General features: G+C 47.7%; 2 protein-coding genes and 2 non-coding genes across 6 annotated transcripts; 3 read left to right on the top strand and 1 right to left on the bottom strand.

Moving 5' to 3' along the window:
- The first annotated feature begins 13102 nt into the window (after positions 1–13102).
- TRNAG-GCC lies at positions 13103–13173 on the top strand. The gene has a single exon. It is a non-coding gene; the product is annotated as a tRNA-Gly (tRNA).
- A 45-nt stretch (positions 13174–13218) lies between these two features.
- On the bottom strand, positions 13219–18751 carry LOC103665103 (histone H2B type 1-C/E/F/G/I). 3 transcript variants are annotated; one of them, XM_040645170.1, is made up of 3 exons: positions 18336–18744; positions 17734–17791; positions 14302–14765 (listed from the first exon to the last, which is right to left on the bottom strand). In XM_040645170.1, the coding sequence occupies exons 1-2, from the start codon at positions 18710–18712 to the stop codon at positions 17782–17784; spliced, it is 387 nt and encodes a 128-aa protein (XP_040501104.1). In that variant the 5' UTR covers positions 18713–18744; the 3' UTR covers positions 14302–14765; positions 17734–17781. The 3 variants fall into 3 exon arrangements, with proteins under 3 accessions (XP_008691244.1, XP_040501104.1, XP_008691245.1); XM_008693022.2 differs by lacking the exons at positions 14302–14765; positions 17734–17791 and adding an exon at positions 13219–13467 and having other exon boundaries at positions 18336–18751; XM_008693023.2 differs by lacking the exon at positions 17734–17791 and having other exon boundaries at positions 18336–18743.
- TRNAM-CAU lies at positions 13565–13636 on the top strand. Its single transcript has one exon. It is a non-coding gene; the product is annotated as a tRNA-Met (tRNA).
- Positions 18752–19005: 254 nt separating the features above from the next.
- On the top strand, positions 19006–19688 carry LOC103665102 (histone H2A type 1). Its single transcript, XM_008693021.2, has one exon. It carries the CDS (start codon positions 19039–19041, stop codon positions 19429–19431), a length of 393 nt encoding a protein of 130 aa, XP_008691243.2. The 5' UTR covers positions 19006–19038; the 3' UTR covers positions 19432–19688.
- The last annotated feature ends 839 nt before the right edge of the window (positions 19689–20527 follow it).

The following is a 20527-nucleotide window of genomic DNA, read 5'->3' on the forward strand; positions in this document are numbered from 1 at the left end:
AATACATGTTAATGATTTAATATATAATTTTATGTACTATATTATTTGTTATTTAATGTAATATACTATTAGATATATTTAATATATCAGTAAATGTATTTAATGCATTATTTAAACTATATACCATAAATAACTAGAATCCATTTTGGTTTCATTCAGAACAACAAATACTAAACTAGCTTAGTCTATTTTTATGGAGGTACTAGACTGATATTGTTAGGGAATGTTATATACATATAACGTATCTCGATTTCTAAGAAGAATTTGCACACTTCTCATAGTTTTGTGTAATATGTGCAGTAATGACTAAGATGATAAAGCAATTCTATTTGCTCCTTTGAGGCGACCCCGGGGGGGGGGTGTGTGTGTGTGTGGCAGGAGCACGGGAGGTGAAGAATTCACCCAGGGCAGAACGAACGATAGAAGTTTACTGAACACCCTGCGAGGGTGCCGTGGGCAGGACAGCAAAGGAGAGACTCTGCCTGAGGCAGCGGTGAGGACCCACACTCACAGGGCAGAGTGAGGAGGTCTGGGGTACCTATGGAATTTCCCCCTTTTTGGTAACGGTGCCTAGTCGTAAGTAGCCCGTCGGTTAGTTGGGGCTGACGGCTATTTCCAGGCGGGTTGCTTAACGAGCCTGTTTGCGTTCAGCTCCACGGTCACTGTGGGCCCTTGTGCTTTGCTCAGGTTTCTGTTGTCCATGCCTATTGTCCAAAAGTGGCCTCTACACTATCTGCTTGTCAAACCTCCCTCGAAAGGTGATTCCTAAAACCCGACCAGTCTGGAAGGGAGGCACCGCTGTCACAGGAACTGTATTCATCCGTCCTACTAGAAAATGCACTTGCCAAGAACTTCTACGAACTCAAAGATGACAGCCACACTAGATTAAGAGGGACACCAAACTGAGAGAAACCGGTCATCCTATGGAAGTCAAGATAAAATTAAAAGGTGGAAGCCGTAAGTAAGTGGGTGAAACTGAGCACAGCTCAGTGCAGAGGTGCTCACCCCATCACGTACACAGGCTCGTAGGAGTACGAGCGGAGCGAGGCCCATAGCGTCTCCCCTGGGACCATCCTGCCAGCAACGTACCTAATTATCGGCTTCATTGCTGGCTTTGGCTCCAGGACTCAGCTTGGAAGAGGTGCACTATGAGACTAGAACAGCGCTGTGAACGGCAAGCGGAGGACCCCTGCCCCAGACAGGCCACTTTGTCACGTTGGTTACTTTAAATAAAAATTACTTAACAGTCTGTGCAAGAAGGACACTCTGCCCGTCTGACCGTCCTCCGTCCCTTGAAAGCAGGAAATATCTCCCAGAAAGTTACCCTCCCTGTACCAGCAGGTAGACGGGCAACCTTCTCAGCAGAGGTGGGGAATTAGGGCCAAGAAGGCTGTATAAACAGTCCTTCTTACTTCTCACTAATTACGACGGAGCCCAGATTCTGTTTAGAATCTCTCACTACTTGAAGTTCCCAAAGTTAAGCTTTCTTTGTCCTGTCAAATCCTCACAGACTTACTGTCTCTCTGTCTAAAATATATAAACACTGCCTGCCTCGGCCATTTCTTCAGGGCTCAATTTCATAATTGGGCCTCTATGTGCACGTAATAAAACTTTGGGGTTTTTTTTTTTTCTTTTGTTAATCTGCCTCCTGTCGATTTAATTCTTAGTCCAGCTGCAAGACCTTGAGGGTAGAGAAGAATTTTCCTCCCCTTCCAGGCCCTCTCCCAGAAAAGGACCTCAAAGAGTGGGTTTGCATTTTCTTTACCTGCTCCCCTGCCAGGGAGCCACAGCACTAAGAATGACCGGCCGTCAGAGCGTGCTGTCTACTGAGTAAGCACGTGTATTTGTGGTAATATGATTGGTACATTTAATGTGAACAATGGACATAAGTGTGATTACGTCTATATTTAAATTACACACAAATACACAAATTCAATTGTCTTTCTGATTACTATCTATATGGTTCTAATGTTCATTCATCTTTTAAAAACTATATTGAGTATACGAATTGCTCGTATCTGCACAAAAGAGTTTCATTTCTCCACCAATTTTTGCCCACTGGTCAATTAAGTGCATGTATCAAAAAATTACATAATCTATCTTCTATTGTTGCAAACAGGAAAATGTATCTAGTTTAAAAATTCTAATGGCAATAAATAGTGATGGTGTTAGGCAGAGGCAGGAATAAAGTTGGATTCTTGTTCATTCGATTAAGAATCTAAAAAAAAATTCCCAAAGTTAATGTTATTCTTCTTTCTTCAGGGGTTTTTGGCTACATGGCCCTGAATGGTATGGATGCTGTCGTGGGTTGAATGATGACTCCGGAAAGATAGGTTCACCTCCTAACGCCTGGAACCCGTGAATGTGACCTTCTCTGACAAACGATGTGCTGAAGTCGAGAATCTTGAGAGCGGTATTTATCTTGGATTACCTGGGTGTCCTTCTAAGAGACAGAGGCAGAGGGAGAGTGGACCAGGCCACACGGAGGAGGAGGAGGAAATATGAACCCGGGAGCGCGGGCAGTGGCGTGACAAGTCGAGGAGGCGTACCAAGCCATGCCAGCAGCTCCTGGAATCAAAAAGAACGAGGAGCGGATCTCCTCCCTGACCCCACAGCTTCCAGAGGGCGATGACCTTACGGACCCCTGATCTCAGACTCTGATCTTCAGAATTGTGAGATCATCAGCCTCTGTTATTTTAAGCCCCCGGGGTTCTGGTGATTCCTTGTGTCAGCCCAGAAAGGAAATACAGTTGACTTCTCCACTGCGACCTTTATTAACATAGTCCACATGTCACAGATGTCATCTTCGGGAAGTTACTTCTTACACCAAATCCCCCTTTCGACACAGCATAGACTAACCGGACTGGAAGGGATCTCACAAGCCGTGTAGTCCAGCTGCCCTCCAGTGCTTGAAATCTCTACCTCCACAGAGACGTTTACCCCCTCGAGCCATCCCAGTTTGTCCCCCGTGGAGCTTCTGCTCAGCCCTTTCCTGGAAGCCACGAGAACGCACTTAACTGCTTGCACGTGACTTCCTCCCAAACACCGGTCTCTGTCTACCATTTTCTCTCCGTCTGCTTTTGTTCCTTTGGTCATTAACAAAAATGGTTATGAAAAATGTGACTTAACTATAGGAATCCCTAAAACAGAATTTGAAGAGGAAAGGCATTAGGTAGATTGTGTAATCGAATCTCTGTTTTAGATATGTTTCTATTTCCCCACGTCGCCAGAAGGGTTCACCGCGTGCTCATGGTGTAATGTCTTAGATCACGCTAAAGTCTGCTTTGTTTTTACCCATCAGTAGGAATACTAACTATTATGGGGCAAACTATGCCCTGTGCGTGACTTTACCTATTTATTGTTTTAAGTTTTATTTATTTAATAACCTCGACACCCCACACAGGGCTCGAACTCACAACTCTGAGAGTGAGTCACACACTCTTCCAGCTGGGCCAGCCAGGCCGCCAGTGACTCCCCTTTAAACACTCGACGGAATGTACTGCATCGGCGCAGCGTATGCTGCCCATGTGAACGCCCCTGTGCCCTCGCTGATTCGTCAAGAGGCCTCTTCCAAGCTGAGTCCTGGAGCCGAAGCCAGCAATGAAGCCGATAATTAGGTACCTTGCTGGCAGGATGGTCCCAGGGGAGACGCTATGGGCCTCGCTCCGCTCGTACTCCTACGAGCCTGTGTACGTGATGGGGTGAGCACCTCTGCACTGAGCTGTGCTCAGTTTCACCCACTTACTTACGGCTTCCACCTTTTAATTTTATCTTGACTTCCATAGGATGACCGGTTTCTCTCGGTTTGGTGTCCCTTTTAATCTAGTGTGGCTGTCATCTTTGAGTTCGTAGAAGTTCTTGGCAAGTGCATTTTCTAGTAGGACGGATGAATACAGTTCCTGTGACAGCGGTGCCTCCCTTCCAGACTGGCCGGGTTTTAGGAATCACCTTTCGAGGGAGGTATTATGTGCACACGGAGGTCCAGCTGAGAATGAATTAAGCCCTGAAGAAATGGCCGAGGCAGGCAGCGTTTATATATTTTAGACAGAGAGACAGTAAGTCTGTGAGGATTTGACAGGACAAAGAAAGCTTAACTTTGGGAACTTCAAGTCGTGAGGGATTCTAAACAGAATCTGGGCTCCGTCGTAATTAGTGAGAAGTAAGAAGGACTGTTTATACAGCCTTCTTGGCCCTAATTCCCCACCTCTGCTGAGAAGGCTACCTGCTGGTACAGGGAGGGTAACTTTCTGGGAGATAGTTCCTGCTTTCAAGGGACGGAGGACGGTCAGACGGGCAGAGTGTCCTTCTTGCACAGACTGTTAAGTAATTTTTATTTAAAATAATCAGTATGGGGCACCTTGGTGGCTCAGTCAGTGAAGCATCTGCCTTCGGCTCAGGTCATGATCTGGGGGTCCTGGGATCGAGCCCAGTGTTGGCGAGCCTGCTTCTCCCTCTCCTCCCCACTCTTGCTTTCTCGCTACTTCTGTCTCTCTGTCAAATAATTAAATTTTTTTAATATAAAAATAAAAATGTTTTTATTTAAAAAGTAATAAAAAATAAAATAATCAATATGACAAATTTGCCCATCTCGGGGCAGCCTGCCCTTGGCCCCCACAGCAGTCTTTTTTGTTGTTGTTGTTGTTGTTGTTAAGATTTTATGTGTTTATTGGAGAGAGAAAGAGCATGGAGGGGGCTGGGGGAGGAGCAGCAGAGGGAGAGAGAGAATCCCAAGCAGGCTCCATGCCCAGCACGATCCTGAGATCAGACCTGAGCCAAAACTAAGAGTCGGGTGCTTAACCGACCTCACGACCCAGGCACCCAGGGGCGAGGTTCCTGATGGCTGTCTATTGGCCAGGAGGTAAGTCTTGGAGCTCTATACAGCAGGCACTTGCAGGAAATCAGTGTCTAGGGTCTTAAGTTCCCTTCCTCTAAAGGTGCATGCGGGAGAGTCTCCGTTTCATACCCTCCAGTTCTGTTTTAGATCAAAATCCTTTCACAGGGACAAAGGTTTGAATGTCACCACTGGTCAAGGGTCTTGGGAATTTTGAGACCAAAGATGCATATTCCCTGAGCTCTGGGATTTTCACTTCCCTCTCCATCAGCTTCCCTCCTTAGCTGAGGCTCCTCACCCCGTAAGGGCACTGTCTTCCATCTTTGAGCCCGTGGCTCTCTCTCCTAGAGGAGAGGCGGCAAACATTTCCTCCGGGTTTTTATAACAGACCTGATTCTCACTGGATTATCCCGGTAAGAGTGACAGAGGCACCTTTCTCATGCCCAGCCTTGCTCCTTGGTCTCTAGTCTCTGGAGTCCTGCTAGAATGGGGAGACTTGCAGGCGGGTTGGCAGACGCTCCCTAGATCCCCAGGAGGCAAGAAGTTGTCCTGTAAAGTCATATACCCTCCCTGTACTTTGAAGAGGGGGATGACCCAATCTCTAGACACATTTATCAGTGGAGAAGGCACAGACTTAACTCTGCATAACAACCATACCCTTGTTTACTTTGCCTGACAAATCTCCCATAACTGGCTTCCTTCCCAGTTCCCAACAGTCCCTCTTTTGTCTCTCGCTGGAGAGGTATTTAAGGTATTTATTTGAGCCATTTTGGGGAGTTTTCCTGGGTCTCTCCCAAGTATCCAGGAGGTATCCATGTTATTATGCTTGTTTGTTTTTCTCCTGTTAATCTGTTTCTTTATACAGGTGTGTCTCAGCCGAGAACCTAGAAGGGTAGAAGCTATGAAAATTAATAAAAGGAAATGTCTTTAAGAATGGCGTCGGAAGGCCAGCAGAGGGAGCTCTCACGACCAACGCTCCCTGTCCTTTCAGACTCAACAGAAAGGCCTAGATCTTGCAGATGACTTTACTACCCCAGCAGGAGGAAAAAAGCCTTCCTTCCTCGGATCTCTAACAGTCCAGTCAGTGAGAGACTATCTCAACTCAGCCAATGAAAAGCCAGTACAGTTTGAAATCTCAGGTTGCTCCAATGGACAACAGCCTCCCCAAATTCCCCTGACCTTCTACAAAAGGGTGTTCTTCTCCTTCACCTATGGCTTTGACTGTCCCAGGTTGCAAGTCTCTAACTATTGCTAAGTGAACCCATTTTTGCTGGTAAAATAACTGGCAGTTATATTTTTAAGGTTAGCAGGAGAAAAGTATTTTTCCTTTCCTACCTGTAGGACAGCGGTGAGACCTTGGTGAAGTGAGTAGGGGAGAGAGGGGTGGGAGACAGAGGTGGAGGTATGAAGGGGATCAGAACATGTCACCCCAAAACATGCCAGATTAGCATATGGGTTATTTTGGCTGAAGGCAACTGAGACTCAAAAGAGGCAGAAAGAAGCCTTCTTGGATCTCCCTTATCTGACTAAAAGCAGAAAATTCTGAGAAATGAGGACTGCCAGAAATCCCTTCTCTGAGGGAATTTTATGGCCATGAGGCAGATGGAAAGTCCACACCAGGATGACTCTGCACGAACTTTACTAACATAGCCCTTATCTTCTATCAATTTCCCCATGCATTTCCTTCCCACAATTCACTGCTCCCAGAAGCCAAACCCTTCTTTCCTCTGTCAGGTCATTTCTGCACAATTTTTCACCCTTCATTAAAATGGAATATCAGCTTGCAAATCTAACTGCTTCCTTGGATTTTTCATTTCTTTTCCGTGGTGTCCCCATGCACATAAAGTTGAAAGTAAGATCTGTATGCCTTTTCTCCTGTTAATGTCTTTCTCCCGTTAATGTCTTTAATTGACACATCCTAGCTACTGAACCTAAGAGGGTAGAGGAAAAGTTTCCTCCCCTACAGGAAGGATGGGTCACTGTAAGATTTGTTTTTTATGGTGGGTAAGAGGGTTTGAATAGAGGAGGGACATGATGGACTATAACACAAACAGGGCAGAAGCAGGGAGAGCAATTATCAGCATTTGCAATAATTTAGGTAAGAGATGCTGGTAGTGTGGACCAGAGTGTAATGCTAGAGGTGGTGAGCAGTGGTGACATTCTGGGTACTGTTAAATGATAAAAATTCAGCTGAATACATTTGAAGATCTGATTGGCCTTATTAAATGATTCATGAATTGGGCAGCATCCCATCTAGCAGGTAGAGGGAAGCTCCACCGAGCTAAATTAAAGAAAGGGTTTTTCAAAAGTAAAAATGAACTATTGGGACTTCATCAAGATTAAAACAAAACAAAACAAACTTCTACACAGCGAAGGAAACAATCAACAAAACTAAAAGGCAACCTGTGGAATGAGAGAAGATATTTGCAAATGACATACCTGATAAAGGGTTAGTATCCAAAAAATATAAAGAACTTATAAAACTGAACCCCCCCCAAAAATAATCCAGTTAAGAAATGAGTGGAGGACACGAATAGACACTTCCCCAAAGAAGACATCCAGATGTCTTACAGACACATTTGAAAAGATGTTCAACATCACTGATCATCAGGGAAATACACATCAAAACTATGATGAGATACCCTCATGATGAGGTTGTGGAATATAGGTGAGGTTCAGTGGGGTGAAGTCTGGAGCCAACGACCAAGAAAGATTCTTGAGGCATCTTTGGTGCAAAATAGTGGTTTATTAAAGCACGGGGATAGGACCCCTGGGCAGAAAGAGCAGCACCGGGGTCATGAGGAGTGGCCCATTATATATTCTTAAGTTGGGAGGGGTTAGGGATAGGGTAAGTCTCTAAGGAATTTTGGAAGTATGGTTTCCAGGACCTTGAGGGAGTTAGCTACTGTTGGGAAAAGGTCATTTATTACGTCTAATAAAACCTGAGTCATGAGACCCTTCAGATGTATATCGGTGGGCCATATGCTTGGGGGTGATTGCCAACGCGTATCTTGGGGGGGTGTTAGAGATAAAGAAATTTCCCAAAGGAATTTTTATACGTTAAAGTAGACTTACAGGATCTTGGTGGAGGGGAGGGGGTCAGGCTAGGACTGCCTTTGGCCCTTAACAAGTATTAACATCAAGGCAGCTGAGTTCCTAGAGGAATGTCACTCTGCCTGTTTCAACGACTTGTCAATGGGCTGTAGGCAGTAAGGAAATTTAACTGTGTCTATGTATATTCCCTTCTGGAAGCTAGGTTACTGATAGCTTTGTTCTTGTAAACTGCTAAGACATTTGTAAACTGAGGGAGACTCAAGTCTTGCAGGATTGTGGTATCTATAGGTTAACTGTTTCTTTGTCCTTTAGGGCAGTCAGGAGTGCCTGAGGAATATCACATACATCCCGTGGTGGGGAGGGTTGTGGGGTGTCAGCTTCTGCTTTGTCCTCAGCTTGCCTTCCGTTCCCTCATCACTCACACCTGTCAGAATAGCTAAAACTAACAACACAAGAAGCAACAGATGTTGGCGAGGATGCAGAGAAAGGGGAACCCCTTACACTGTTGGTGGGAGTGCAAGCTGGTGCAGCCACTCTGGAAAACAGTATGGAGGGTTCTGGAAAAGTTGAAAATAGAGCTACCCTATGACCCAGCAATTACACTACTGAGTATTTACCCAAAGGATACAAACATACAGATTCAAAGGAGTACCTGCACCCCGATGTTTATAGCAGCATTATCTACAATAGCCAAACTATGGAGAGAGCCCAGATGTCCATCGACTGATGACTGGAAAAAGATGGGAGATTAGTCATCAAAAAGAATGAAATCTTGCCATTTGCAACCATGTGGTCGGAGTCAAAGTGTATGACGCCAAGCGAAATAAGTGAGTCAGAGAAAGACAAATACCATATGATTTCACTCATATGCGCAATTTAAGTAAGCAAAACGATGAACATGGGGAAAGGAGGGCGGGAAAGGAGAAAGGGAAGCAAGCCATAAAAGACTCTTAACGATAGAGAACAAACTGAGGGTTGCTGGAGGGAGGCAGGTGGGGGATGGGCTAGATGGGGGATGGGTATTGAGGAGGGCACTTGTGATGGGCACTGGGTGTTGTGTGTAAGTGAGGGATGACTAAATGCTACTCCAGAAACCAATATTGCACTGTATAACTAAAATCTAAATGAAAAGAAAATTAACGGTTTTTAAAGGCAGAGAGGGCATTAAAAAAAGCAGAAAGGAATTTATTAGCAAGGAATGCATTGCTTAGGCAAGGCCGCCCTCCGAAGGGGAGCGAAGGGGTCTATAGTAACTGACCAGGAAATCCCGTGTTGACTGGTCAAAGGTCACATTCCTGGAGCATGAAACTGCAGTTAGATCAGGGATTAAGTCTTGGTTTCCTGATTTGGGGCTGTAACCTCAGTGATGCCATTTGGGGCCTGTGGTGAACAATCTAATTGGCTTTATTATATATTATTATAATTCATGGAGTGGACAGCATCCTCCCAAAAGAGGTAGAGGGGAACTCTGGAGAGGTGGACAAAACCCGAGGCTTTTACAGGAGGGAGGGTGGGATAAGTACGTTATCAGCAAAAGAAAAGAAAAGATTGTCCCAGGCAAGGTCATTTCCCTTAGGGGGAAAAGTAAAGGGTTTTATCCTGCAGATTGCGTTCTTTGCTTTGCAGTCCGGGATGCAGAGGCCTGGGGGGCAGACCACCTCAGTGGTGGAGACTAGAAAATTCCAGACTGATTGGGTAAGACTGCATTTCTGGGGGAGGTCAAAACTGCAGTCGGTCAGGTATGAAGCCCAAGTGACACTATTTGGGGCCTGTAGTTTTCTTTTTAATGGTATATTTTGAAGCAAGAGCTGGAACTGTTTACTGAGCCATTAGACGTGGCCTGTAAGAGGAAGTGAGGAGTCCAGACTAATTCCGGTTTCCAGATAGCCTTTCCTCAGTCTGTGGGGGTGACGTGAAGGGGGACAGCGTGTGCCACCCCAACATACGCCACTGTGACACGCTGGTTTTGTTTTGTTTTGTAGTTAAAGCTTCTTGAGAACCAGCTGGTGCAGGAAGGATAGTCTGACCCTCCTTGTCTCCCTGACAACAGGAGGTAAGTCCGATGTGAGAGGTGCCCTCTCTGTACCAGGTTTAGCACCAGAAACAGGGAATTTAGGGCTGCTAGAAAGAAAACCATATTTGAGGCATAGCAGAATAATCCACACCAAAATAAGCTGATTTTTTTTTTAAGGAAAAGCAGACTCAGAAGCCCTAAAAACAGAGTAGAAGGTACCCTTTTGTAAAAGCAATTTACTTTAGAAGAGAAATGTCCATTTGTAAGGGGGACGCCCTGTCTACACCAGGAAGAGAATGAAGACTCTAAATCACTAGAAATTCTGTGGGGTGGGGGAGGCGCCAGACTTAAGTGTGTGTTAACGACCTTCCTGTGCTTTGCCGGGTAACTTCCCATCAGTGCGTCTTGCCCACCGTCACCCCATCATCTTTGGCGGAAGTGGTTTGGGCCATTCTGGGGCGTTTTCCCAAGTACGGCTCTCTCCTGTGTAGACAGGAGGTATACCTGTTATTAAATTGGCTTGCTTTTTGTTCATCTCTTTTATATTGGGGGGGGATCCTCAGCCGAGAGCAATGAAGGATGGAGGGAAAGTGATTTTCCGCCTCTACAGTGTCAGTGGGGGTCGAGAGAAAACCGGGTTCATCATAAGGCGGTGTGTGCTGTTTTGTCGGTTCCGCACACACGTATTTCTTCGCCTGAAAGGTATAAAGGCTGCCCGCTTTGGTCATTTGGTTGAGTCTCATATTTTTAGGGGGCTCGTGTACTATGAGAGTAAATCGTTTTTCTCCTGGGCGTGGGTCTTGGTCATTCCGATGATGAGGCCGCCAAGGAAGGGATGCGCCCGGGAGGGAAAGGCGCGCACGGCCGCAGCTGCACCCTGGCTCCTGCCCGGGACCAGCCAGACGAGCCGTCCTTCCGTTTTCGGGCGGACTGGGGCAGCAGGAGTACGTGCCCCTGGGACCGAGGACAGTGCAGCCGGGCGGGGGGCGGCCTAGGCCTGGCTCTCCGGAGCCGCGGCGCCGGGCGGTGGACCGGCCCAGTGTGAGTCTCGTGGTGTGGCGCCGCCCAGCACCTGCTGCGAAGCTCGGGTCGCCCCGGTCCGCTGGACTGGCAGCTCTGGAGCTTGGGGCCCGGCTGTGTGAGGAGCCCGCAGGCGACGGCCAGCCGCGGGGCTTGAGAGCCCCGGCTGACAGGCCCTGGGAGACCTGAGGGGGACCACTGTCCGTTTGCAGAGCCGGGAGCCGCGTGACGAGGCGGCGGCCCCCGGGAAGCGCCGGGCGGGGGTCGGTGTTCCCCGGGCATCTGGCGGCGGCCCGCGCGGCCTCGGAGCGGGGATAGAGCCGTGAGCCGAACGCCCCAAGTCTCCGTTGGGGGCATCCCGTCCCGTAAGCGGACAGAAGATACAGGGAAACGAACGGCGTGTCCCAAGGAACCCAGTGTGTGAGGAAAACACAAGCAAGAACGAGGGTCGAGTGTGCGCGTTCTTCGAGGGAGGGTGGCCCTGTGTCGTGTGCGGTGTCCAGGAAAGGCCTCGGTGTGGGAGGACGTAGGGTTTCTGGGTGAAGGACCCTTCCGACGAGGGGAGAGACTGAGGAGATGAGAGAGGGGTGACTTGCAGGGGAGAAGGAACAGGTGAGGGGTGTGCGTGTGTGGCCTGACTGACCACGTGTGCGCCTGGCTCTGTGCGTAACCGCAGGTCGGGGCTTGGGCATGATCCGAAGGAATTCAGGGTTATCGGTACCTAGTTACACATCCTCCCTGCCTCCCTGCCCCCATCTGAGCTGGGCCCCTGAGCACGGACTGAAGGGGAGGCCGTGGTTCCTGGAGACCGTGGGGATGGGAATGAATGAATGAGAGGGCTGGTCCTTAAGAAAGACCGTACTCGGTTGGTTGAGCGACTGCCTTAGGCTCGAGTCATGGTCCCCGAGTCTCAGGATCGAGTCCGCGGGGGGAATCCCTGCTCAGCGGGGAGTCTGCTTCTCCCTCTCACCACCCCCCCCCCCATGCTCGCTCTCTCTTCAATGGGTAAAATCTTTAACAAAACCAAACCATCCTTCCAGGTAGAAGAGGGAGAACCCCAGGGGCCCATCCTCGGCCTCTACCTGAAATCAGTTGTAAGTGCAGGCGGGTGTGGACAGGCTTCTAGGGAGAACATGCAGGTCTTTCACCGGGTTCTTCCAGGGATCTGAGAGCCCACATGTGAAGAAGCCCCCTCCTTGACTTTAAGGGAGATGGCCAGAAACAGCAGACTCTTGGCTTTGAGCAGTGGTGAGACTTTAAAGGTGTGTTTAACTTCCGAGTATGGCCCTTATGTTTGTCCTCAGAGTTGGCACATTTCCCTGAAAAAGAAAAACACTGCAGGAAAATCTGTGCTTCAAAGGAAGATTTCGGCACACCCTTCTGTGCCATCTGATTCTGGTCCAGTGGGAGCTATTTTACAACTCTAAATTGTAGGTAACTGATAGCAATAGAGAATAATTCATGTCTATAGACATGCAAATTAATTGTCTCCGGATGGGACATTTTCCTCCTCCTCAGTTAACTCCCCCCTACCCACTCCCACCGCGGAAAAGCCAGTTGTGACCCTATTTACACATTCACATCAATATCCCTGATCTGTACATGGCATCCCTTTGAATTCTCCTCTGACCTGGTAGTAACATCTCAGCAGTTATTTCACTAAGGGGCTAAAAAAGGAGTTTATTTTCATATTCCTAGGAGAGTTATGATTGTACCTGTTTTGTTTTTTGTTTTGAAAATTACCCGTCATTGAGATCTCTGTGTGCTCACTTTGACTGTAGGGAGTTTCCGGTGCCACCTGCATAACCATGGCAACCGAAGCCTGCCTTACTTCCTGCCTTGTTTTTCTCCGGGGCCGCCAGCAGAGAGCGCTGCTGGGCGCCTCCGTGCGCGGTCCCCGAGGGTCCCACCCGGCTGTCCCCACCGCGTCCGCGAGAATTCCACCCCGCTGTCCCCGCCGCGTGCCCTCGGGTCCCACCGCGTCGCCCCCACCCGGCTGGCCTCCGGGTCACGGGATTTTCCACGAAAGTGAGGTTTTCCGAAAAAGTGAGGAAGAAGGAGCATTACAAGATTTTAGTCAATAAGAGCGGAAAATGAACTAAAACAAAACAAAAAAATGCGTTAGCGAGAAAAACAGCGTGTTAAACCTTTTCTAGCTCCGGCGCGGACGTTTTCCTCAGCGGGCATTGGTGGTTCAGTGGTAGAATTCTCGCCTGCCACGCGGGAGGCCCGGGTTCGATTCCCGGCCAATGCAACGGCTGTTGTATCTTTTTTCCTTTTTTTTTTTTTTTTCCTTTCAGTCCTTCCAGATCATTTTGAAGTTGCCCCCGTGTCGTAGTAGGGTTCCTTCCACGTTCCGTTTTTGAGCCTGCTCATCCGTTCTGGGACTCGAAGACGAGACGCAGCGTCGCTTCCGCGGCGGTCGGCGGGCCGGGCTGGCGGCTGCTGCCCCGACAGGGACGTGGAGTTTTCTGCTTTGGAAGATGTGGAATCAGTGCGCTCTGGGCTCAGTCTCTTGTTGGAAGCGTGGGTGACACTGGCATGTGGGCTTTGAGGAGAAAAAAGTGTTGGGGCAAAGGCCGTAGCATTCAGAGGAAGATAAAATAAACAATAAAGGGATTACTTGGACACGCTTCGTCGTGCTTAGCAGAGTGGCGCAGCGGAAGCGTGCTGGGCCCATAACCCAGAGGTCGATGGATCGAAACCATCCTCTGCTAACTGGCCACACGTTTTTTCGCTTTGTTTTCCCACCCCCACCCCCCGCCCCCGCCGCCAAATTGGACGCATTTACAGCAGTCTTTGAATCCTGTCTGCCCTGCGTTTCTAACCAAAACTTTGGTAACTTCTGGACGAAAATAATCCACCAGTCAGAGCCCTCTAACCCTAGCAATGTCAGGTGCCCCTGTCGGAGAGCAGAGGGTTAATTTTAACCCGTTAGCGGAAAGGTCGCCCTCGCTACCCACTACCGCACTGTAAACAAGACCGTAAGTGCGGAGTTCAAAAGAACCGAACAGAGCCAGTGCGGTTTCAGAGATTCCGTCAAGGGCACTTTGGAGATTTAAAGTAGCCACTTTCCCAAGTCTCTCCCCGCCCCCGCCCCGCCCCCATCCCGGCTCTGCTTCCCTCCTTAGCACTCACCACTACCTGGTAGACGGTATATTTGATAGTGTACATTCTCTCCCCCAGGAATGTAAATTCACAAGAACAGACTTTTTTTTTTTTCGTCTGTTTTGCCGCTGTGGTCGCTGTGGTAGCTAGAACACTACCTGGCACGTGTTAGGTGCTGGCGACTTGGTAAATATGTTATTTCTAACACCAGGATTGGACAATTTTCTCCACCTTCTTTTACCCTTTAAAAAATTATGGAAGAATACAGAGGTGCGCACACAAAATTGATCTGTTATTTAACATTATGGCATATTCACTAGAACCTCTTTTATATTTAAAGGGAAAAAAAGCGCACAGAAACTGAAGCACTCTTTTAACGGCAGCCCCAATCCTAGTGTCTTTCTCAGGGCAACTCTACATAAATTTGATGTGCATCTCTCCCCTTCTTGTTGCTGTTCAACGAATAATTTTTATCTGCAAGGGGCAGCAGTTGCAGCTGGGGGGAGTGTGGGTAGAGCTCGAGCCGCTCAGAGTATTCGCCTTCGCTGGTGGTCCTCACTTGGTGGCTTCGGATCGGCGTCCAGTATGGATGCTGACTATTGGGATTTCCAAGCCACAGAATTCAGAGAGGCCTAGAAGCTCCTTGCGTGGAGCTATATTCCGCTTGCAGAGCTCAGTGCCTGTTCGATGAGCTTTGGAGGACAAGGAGACTGAGACCTTCCTTTCCACAGTCATCACCTGCAATCATTTGCACTTTATTAATATCTACAACTTACGTTCTATCTCTGTCAGGCTGTAAAATAACCTAGTGATTTAAAGGCGATCAAAGCTGTGCCGCTCCGCACATCACGTCACCTGGAGGCCGCCTCCCGCCCCGCAGGGCACCAGTGAGAGGCCGCCCTGCTGTCCCCTCATCCACTTCCAAGTAGTTGGTAATCCATTCTGAAGACTCACCCCTCTTTTATTAATAATCCCCGTTTCCCTTTTTACTTCTCCATGGCAACATTTCATTCTCAGGCCGCTTTTATCGGGAGGTACCAACTGGTGGAATGCCAGCCTTTAGCCTTGAAAACACAGACCTTTTATAGTGCGTACCGGAGAAATCCCTTCGCAGCTGCTAAGAGATCCTGGACCTGAGCACTGACACTTCTGATGAAGGATTTTCAAACATGTCGACTTACTTCAAGTTGCTACTGTGACCTCTGAAAGTCACATTTAAATTCTAAGTCTGCAAATGATTGTCTTTCTCTTTATTTGTTGTTTAAGTTTTCTTTTTTTAATTTAAATTTTACTTAGTTAACATACAGTGCAGTATTGGTTTCTGGTGTCTTTGTCTTTAAAAATGCGTTGCCCTCATTATAAGATGCTAACTGGAGCCTCCTTTTTTCTCTCAAGACCTTTACCTTTGTGATATTTCTTTGTTCAATCAGAAGACAATTTGGTTCTTATTTCTTTCATATGCATGAAGGTAAAATTAAAAATAAAATCAGTGATTCACTAGATAGTTAATTTAGACGGAATGTGAGAGTCTGTGTCTCATTTAAACAGACAGTAGAAAACAAGGGGCTAAAAGAGAAAGAAATAGGCTGGGTTCAGGGAGCAGTGGTGGGCCACTTGCAGAAGGCAGTCACAGCAGGAAGGGAAGAGTGGAACTTAGTTTAAGATTCTTGTGGTCTCCACAGTCTTTTTCCTTTCCTTCATGATGAGACAGGAGAGATGGGGACAATCACCAACGGAAAACGGAGAAAATGTTGAGACTGGACCAAAGAAAAGTAGGTAAAGGAGACTATATCACGAGAAGACAAATGTCACATAATTAGAGAGGAAGGGGTGTATTTATCTAGGTAACTATTAAATCCATAATAAGCAGCTCCAAATACCTTTCATCACTTCCATTTCATTGCTAGTAGTAGCTTGACGAATTTAAATTTTTTCTTTTAGCTCACGTCTTTATCCATTTACTTAAATGGTACAAAGTAGCTGGTGGACGCCTGCTGTGTGCAAGACCGGGTCTCTGCCCAGAGCTGCCAAGGGAACAGAATCTTTTCAGGGAAGGACTTAGGAAGCTGGGGAGGTCTGGGCATGAGATCTGGGCTTTGGTGGCAGGGGAAGTACATGGGACAGCTTGTTATGGGCACAGAAATCTCCGTTAATACCCAGAGATCTCCAGCTGTGAGCGTAGGTGTTTGCTGAAGCATGCAGACATTTTTTGTTTAGTCTGTACCATGTTATACATTTTTTAGTAGTTGCCAAACTGAAAATCTAGAATATTCCATATTAAAATGTATATCCCCTTGAAAAATGGAAAGCCTCACTGTCCAGGGCTTGAGGCCCCACAGGGCAAGGATGAGGTGAAACCCATCGCATAGGCCTTGTTTTCTTCGGGTCTCTCCTGTTCCAGCTGGTCCCCTTCATGGCAGATGCTAGCTGGCATTTTCCAACATCCTTGTGCTGCAGTTGTCTCACAGCTATTAAATTATGCTATTAAAACCGGGAAAATGAAATTTCGTGTCAGAAGTCCACGTGCTTCAAGCAAACTAGCAAAGAGCACCTTTCTTTGTGGAGCTGAGGCCTGGTTTCTAGTATCCAGCCAGTTTTGCTCTTATGGGCTGGGCCTTTGTGAGCGTTTGACTTTTAACCTCTGGTTTGGGGGACAGCACAACTGTCTCTTTAGCTGCAGCTTAAGCTAAATGTAGCTATTTTATGAAAGACAATTCGGAATAGAAGGTTGAGAGCAAAGCATGGAAAATGGCCTTATGTGCTGTTATGGATTGAATTGTGTTCTCTCAAAATTCACATATTTGTGCCCTAACCCCAGTGTGACTGTATTTAGACACAGGCCTTTAAGAGGTAATGAAGGTTACATGAAGTCATAAGGAGGGTCCTAATCCAGTAGGACCGATGTTTTTACAAGAAGAGGGAGACTCCAGAGGGTGCAAACACAGAGAAAAGGGCCACGTGAGGACTCCAGCGCAAGCCCAGGAGGGAAGCTGAGGCTGCTCTCACCTTGGTCTTGCACTTGTAGCCCCCAGAACCCTGAGAAAATAAATACATGTTGTCTAAACCACCCAAATAAATGGTATTTTGTGGCAACACCAGAAAATGAATGCAAGCATTTTAATAGGATGTTTGGACTTGGTTAGGCAGAGAAGTGTCAAAGAAAGACTGACAGAAGAAAAACTCTACCTGCAAAGAGCAAGAGTCAGACTTTGGGGGAAACACACATATTTAAGGTGGCAGAGAGGGACCTGCAAAATGACCGAGGTTACCAAGTTTATACTGACCTGTTTGGTAAAGAAAGTGCAACTTCGTGACACGTAATCATATTCCTAAATCCTGACAAGTCTGTCTTCAAGGAGCAGCCCCCCAAAATCAAGGGTATGAGTGTTTTGTCAGGTGTTTACAGTATTTATACTTTGAGGACCAGAAATAGAGAAAAGGGTTTTTTCAAAAGTTTGTTCTAGGTTGCTGAATATTTAGATTTTTTACACACACACACACACACATATGCATACATATATATCTACAAATACATATATATTTACACACACGTAATGTATTTTTGACATCTTTGACCAGATGGGAATACTCCCCAGGACTTCGCGTTGTCTGGCTCTCCCTGTATGTGCACGGCTGACTATGGGAGAAACTCAGTTAAATCCAGTGGTTAAAGGGAGATAGAAATAGTAATAGTAACTCTACCTACCCCAGCTCACCGTTGTTCTTGGGAAGTTGAACTTTGGAAGAAAGCCTTTCAACCGCATCTAAAAAAAGCAATTTCTTGGCTGCCGCCACTTCCTGCCACAAGATGGCAGTAGAGGGCAATGCGTCCTAGCCCGCCGCTCTGAGGGTCTCGGGGGGGAGGGGGGAAATCAATGTCGGAAAGAGCAAAGAAAAAAAGGAGGGGATAAGTAAGATGCCGAGTTCAGGAACGATAAACACAGGGAAGTGCTCTCCACCAAATCGCACAGCGAATTGGCGAGGTCTGCCGCCAATCCCCAAGGCGTAACGACACGGGCTTCGTTGATAAAATGTAACCGAAGGCGGAATTTCGGCGGTTGCAGCAGAGCGCGGAACTGAAAGCTTCTTTCAAAAGGCGCCAAAGATCCCACACTAAATTAGCCCGGCAGTGATCCCAAATGCTTACCCAACGTTTTAGCCTTTTCCCCAGATGTCACCCCTCTTCCAACCTAGCCCCACTTCTAGACGCCAGTAGACTATAGGCAAAATGCACCAGCTGTTTTCCGTGAAAGTGTAGTGGCTCTGAAAAGAGCCTTTGGGGTTGATTGTGCCTCGGAGCGCACTCACTTGGAGCTGGTGTACTTGGTGACGGCCTTGGTGCCCTCGGACACGGCGTGCTTGGCCAGCTCCCCGGGCAGCAGCAGGCGCACGGCCGTCTGGATCTCCCTGGACGTGATGGTCGAGCGCTTGTTGTAATGCGCCAGGCGCGACGCCTCGCCCGCGATGCGCTCGAAGATGTCGTTGACGAACGAGTTCATGATGCCCATGGCCTTGGACGAGATGCCGGTGTCGGGGTGCACCTGCTTCAGCACCTTGTACACGTACACCGAGTAGCTCTCCTTGCGGCTGCGCTTGCGCTTCTTGCCGTCCTTCTTCTGCGCCTTGGTCACCGCCTTCTTGGAGCCCTTTTTCGGGGCGGGCGCGGACTTCGCTGGCTCAGGCATGGTGGACAGAACACCGAAGCGATCAGAAAAAAAAAGAGTAATAGCGTGAAGAAAAAAAGCAACTTGTCCCTTTTATATAGAAGCCCTTATGCAAATAAGGTGTAAGTTACAGTCCTGTATCTGATTGGTGACTATTAAGGGCAACGTCAGACGTTAGTTCTGCCCAATCAGAATGCAAGGATCCCAAAGTCGCACTTTCATTGGTTAGTATAAAGCCCCAAATTTAACCAATGCAAAACCTTCTTTTTCGCGCGCTCAGGGGTTATAAAAAGTGCCCGGCTTGGCCTTTGGCTTCGATACCTACTTTCAGTGCAGTTAAGGTCGTGATGTCCGGACGCGGCAAGCAGGGTGGCAAGGCTCGCGCCAAGGCCAAGACGCGCTCCTCGCGGGCCGGTCTCCAGTTCCCGGTGGGCCGTGTGCACCGCCTGCTCCGCAAGGGCAACTACGCCGAGCGGGTCGGGGCCGGCGCGCCCGTGTACCTGGCGGCCGTGCTGGAGTACCTGACGGCCGAGATCCTGGAGCTGGCGGGCAACGCGGCCCGCGACAACAAGAAGACGCGCATCATCCCGCGCCACCTGCAGCTGGCCATCCGCAACGACGAGGAGCTCAACAAGCTGCTGGGCAAAGTCACCATCGCGCAGGGCGGCGTCCTGCCCAACATCCAGGCCGTGCTGCTGCCCAAGAAGACCGAGAGCCACCATAAGGCCAAGGGCAAGTAAGATTTCAATTCAGATATCAGTCTCTAAGACCAAAGGCTCTTTTCAGAGCCACCCACCTTTTCTGAGGAAGAACTGAGCACCGTCTACTGAAACTAAACCACAAATAACCTAAGTGTAAGGAAAACGAAATAACTGGTCTCCCTTTTGATTGAGCCAATTCTGGCAAAGGCCATTACAATACAGTCTGCTCAATTATAAAAATACTAAGCCACTTTCATTGTCCCCTCCCCACGTACACTGTTATGGGTAATTTAAAAAAATTTCTGTCCCAGCAAATACACTAATCAAATATGTTGTCCCTCGGTCTTTATCACCAGTGGAACCTGATGGTTCATTGCTCAGCGAAAAGCTTCCTAACGCTTTCCAGAGCTACTCCTAGAGAAAAGCTCTGATTACTGGTCACTGTAAATCTTATCACTCCACACCTGCTGATTAAATTTAGCGCGATTTACATATAAAATAGTCCAATCAGCCACTTGATTGCATCAAAATAAGTTAACGCTGTCAGCCGCTCGCTGGTATTTAGTCTAACACATCAAGCTCCCCTCCCCGCACCACGCAGGGCGAAGTCAAGTTTTGGTGCTCAGGCGGCCTCTGTGCCCCTCTTGTTTTAACGCTGTCTCTGTTCTGGGTCTCGGCACAGTCAGCAGAAGCAGATCTTGATGCTGTTTTGAAACGCAACTTTTCTTAGACTAACCAGCACATTATTCTGGTGTGATTTTTTCCTCCATATTATATGAAAAGGGGGAAAGAGCTGAAATGAAACTGCCTTTTTTAAGGACATTTTAGGTGCTGAGTTCCACAGATTCTAAGTCCGATAACCTTTTACTGGTTAACGTTTTGGTTGAAAACAGTAAACCTAGACAAGATGGAGTACAGCTATAATTTTTTCCTGTAAAAATAGGAAATAAAAATAAAACCAATAGCATAGACAACAAAACCTTTTCGGAGATCGTAGGGCACAAACGAGGATTGGATTGAGAACCAATGAAGTTACTCCTGCGACGGCTCTGACCAATCAGGACGGGATCATGACTATAAAGTCTGGTCCCGGCACGAACTCGGCAGTTGCTAGTTTTCGCAGCACGAGCGTCTC

Source organism: Ursus maritimus, unplaced genomic scaffold (assembly GCF_017311325.1).
Source record: "Ursus maritimus isolate PB19 unplaced genomic scaffold, ASM1731132v1 scaffold_30, whole genome shotgun sequence".
NCBI classification, from domain to species: domain Eukaryota; kingdom Metazoa; phylum Chordata; class Mammalia; order Carnivora; family Ursidae; genus Ursus; species Ursus maritimus.

Bases quoted from the DNA above. Each gene is read 5' to 3' on its own strand.
- LOC103665103 (XM_008693022.2), bottom strand. From the start codon at position 18,712: ATGCCTGAGCCAGCGAAGTCCGCGCCCGCCCCGAAAAAGGGCTCCAAG. The intron at 13,468-18,335 runs GTGAGTGCGCTC...TTCTCCTCAAAG, and splicing joins ACCAAGTACACCAGCTCCAA to CCCACATGCCAGTGTCACCC.
- LOC103665102 (XM_008693021.2), top strand. From the start codon at position 19,039: ATGTCCGGACGCGGCAAGCAGGGTGGCAAGGCTCGCGCCAAGGCCAAG.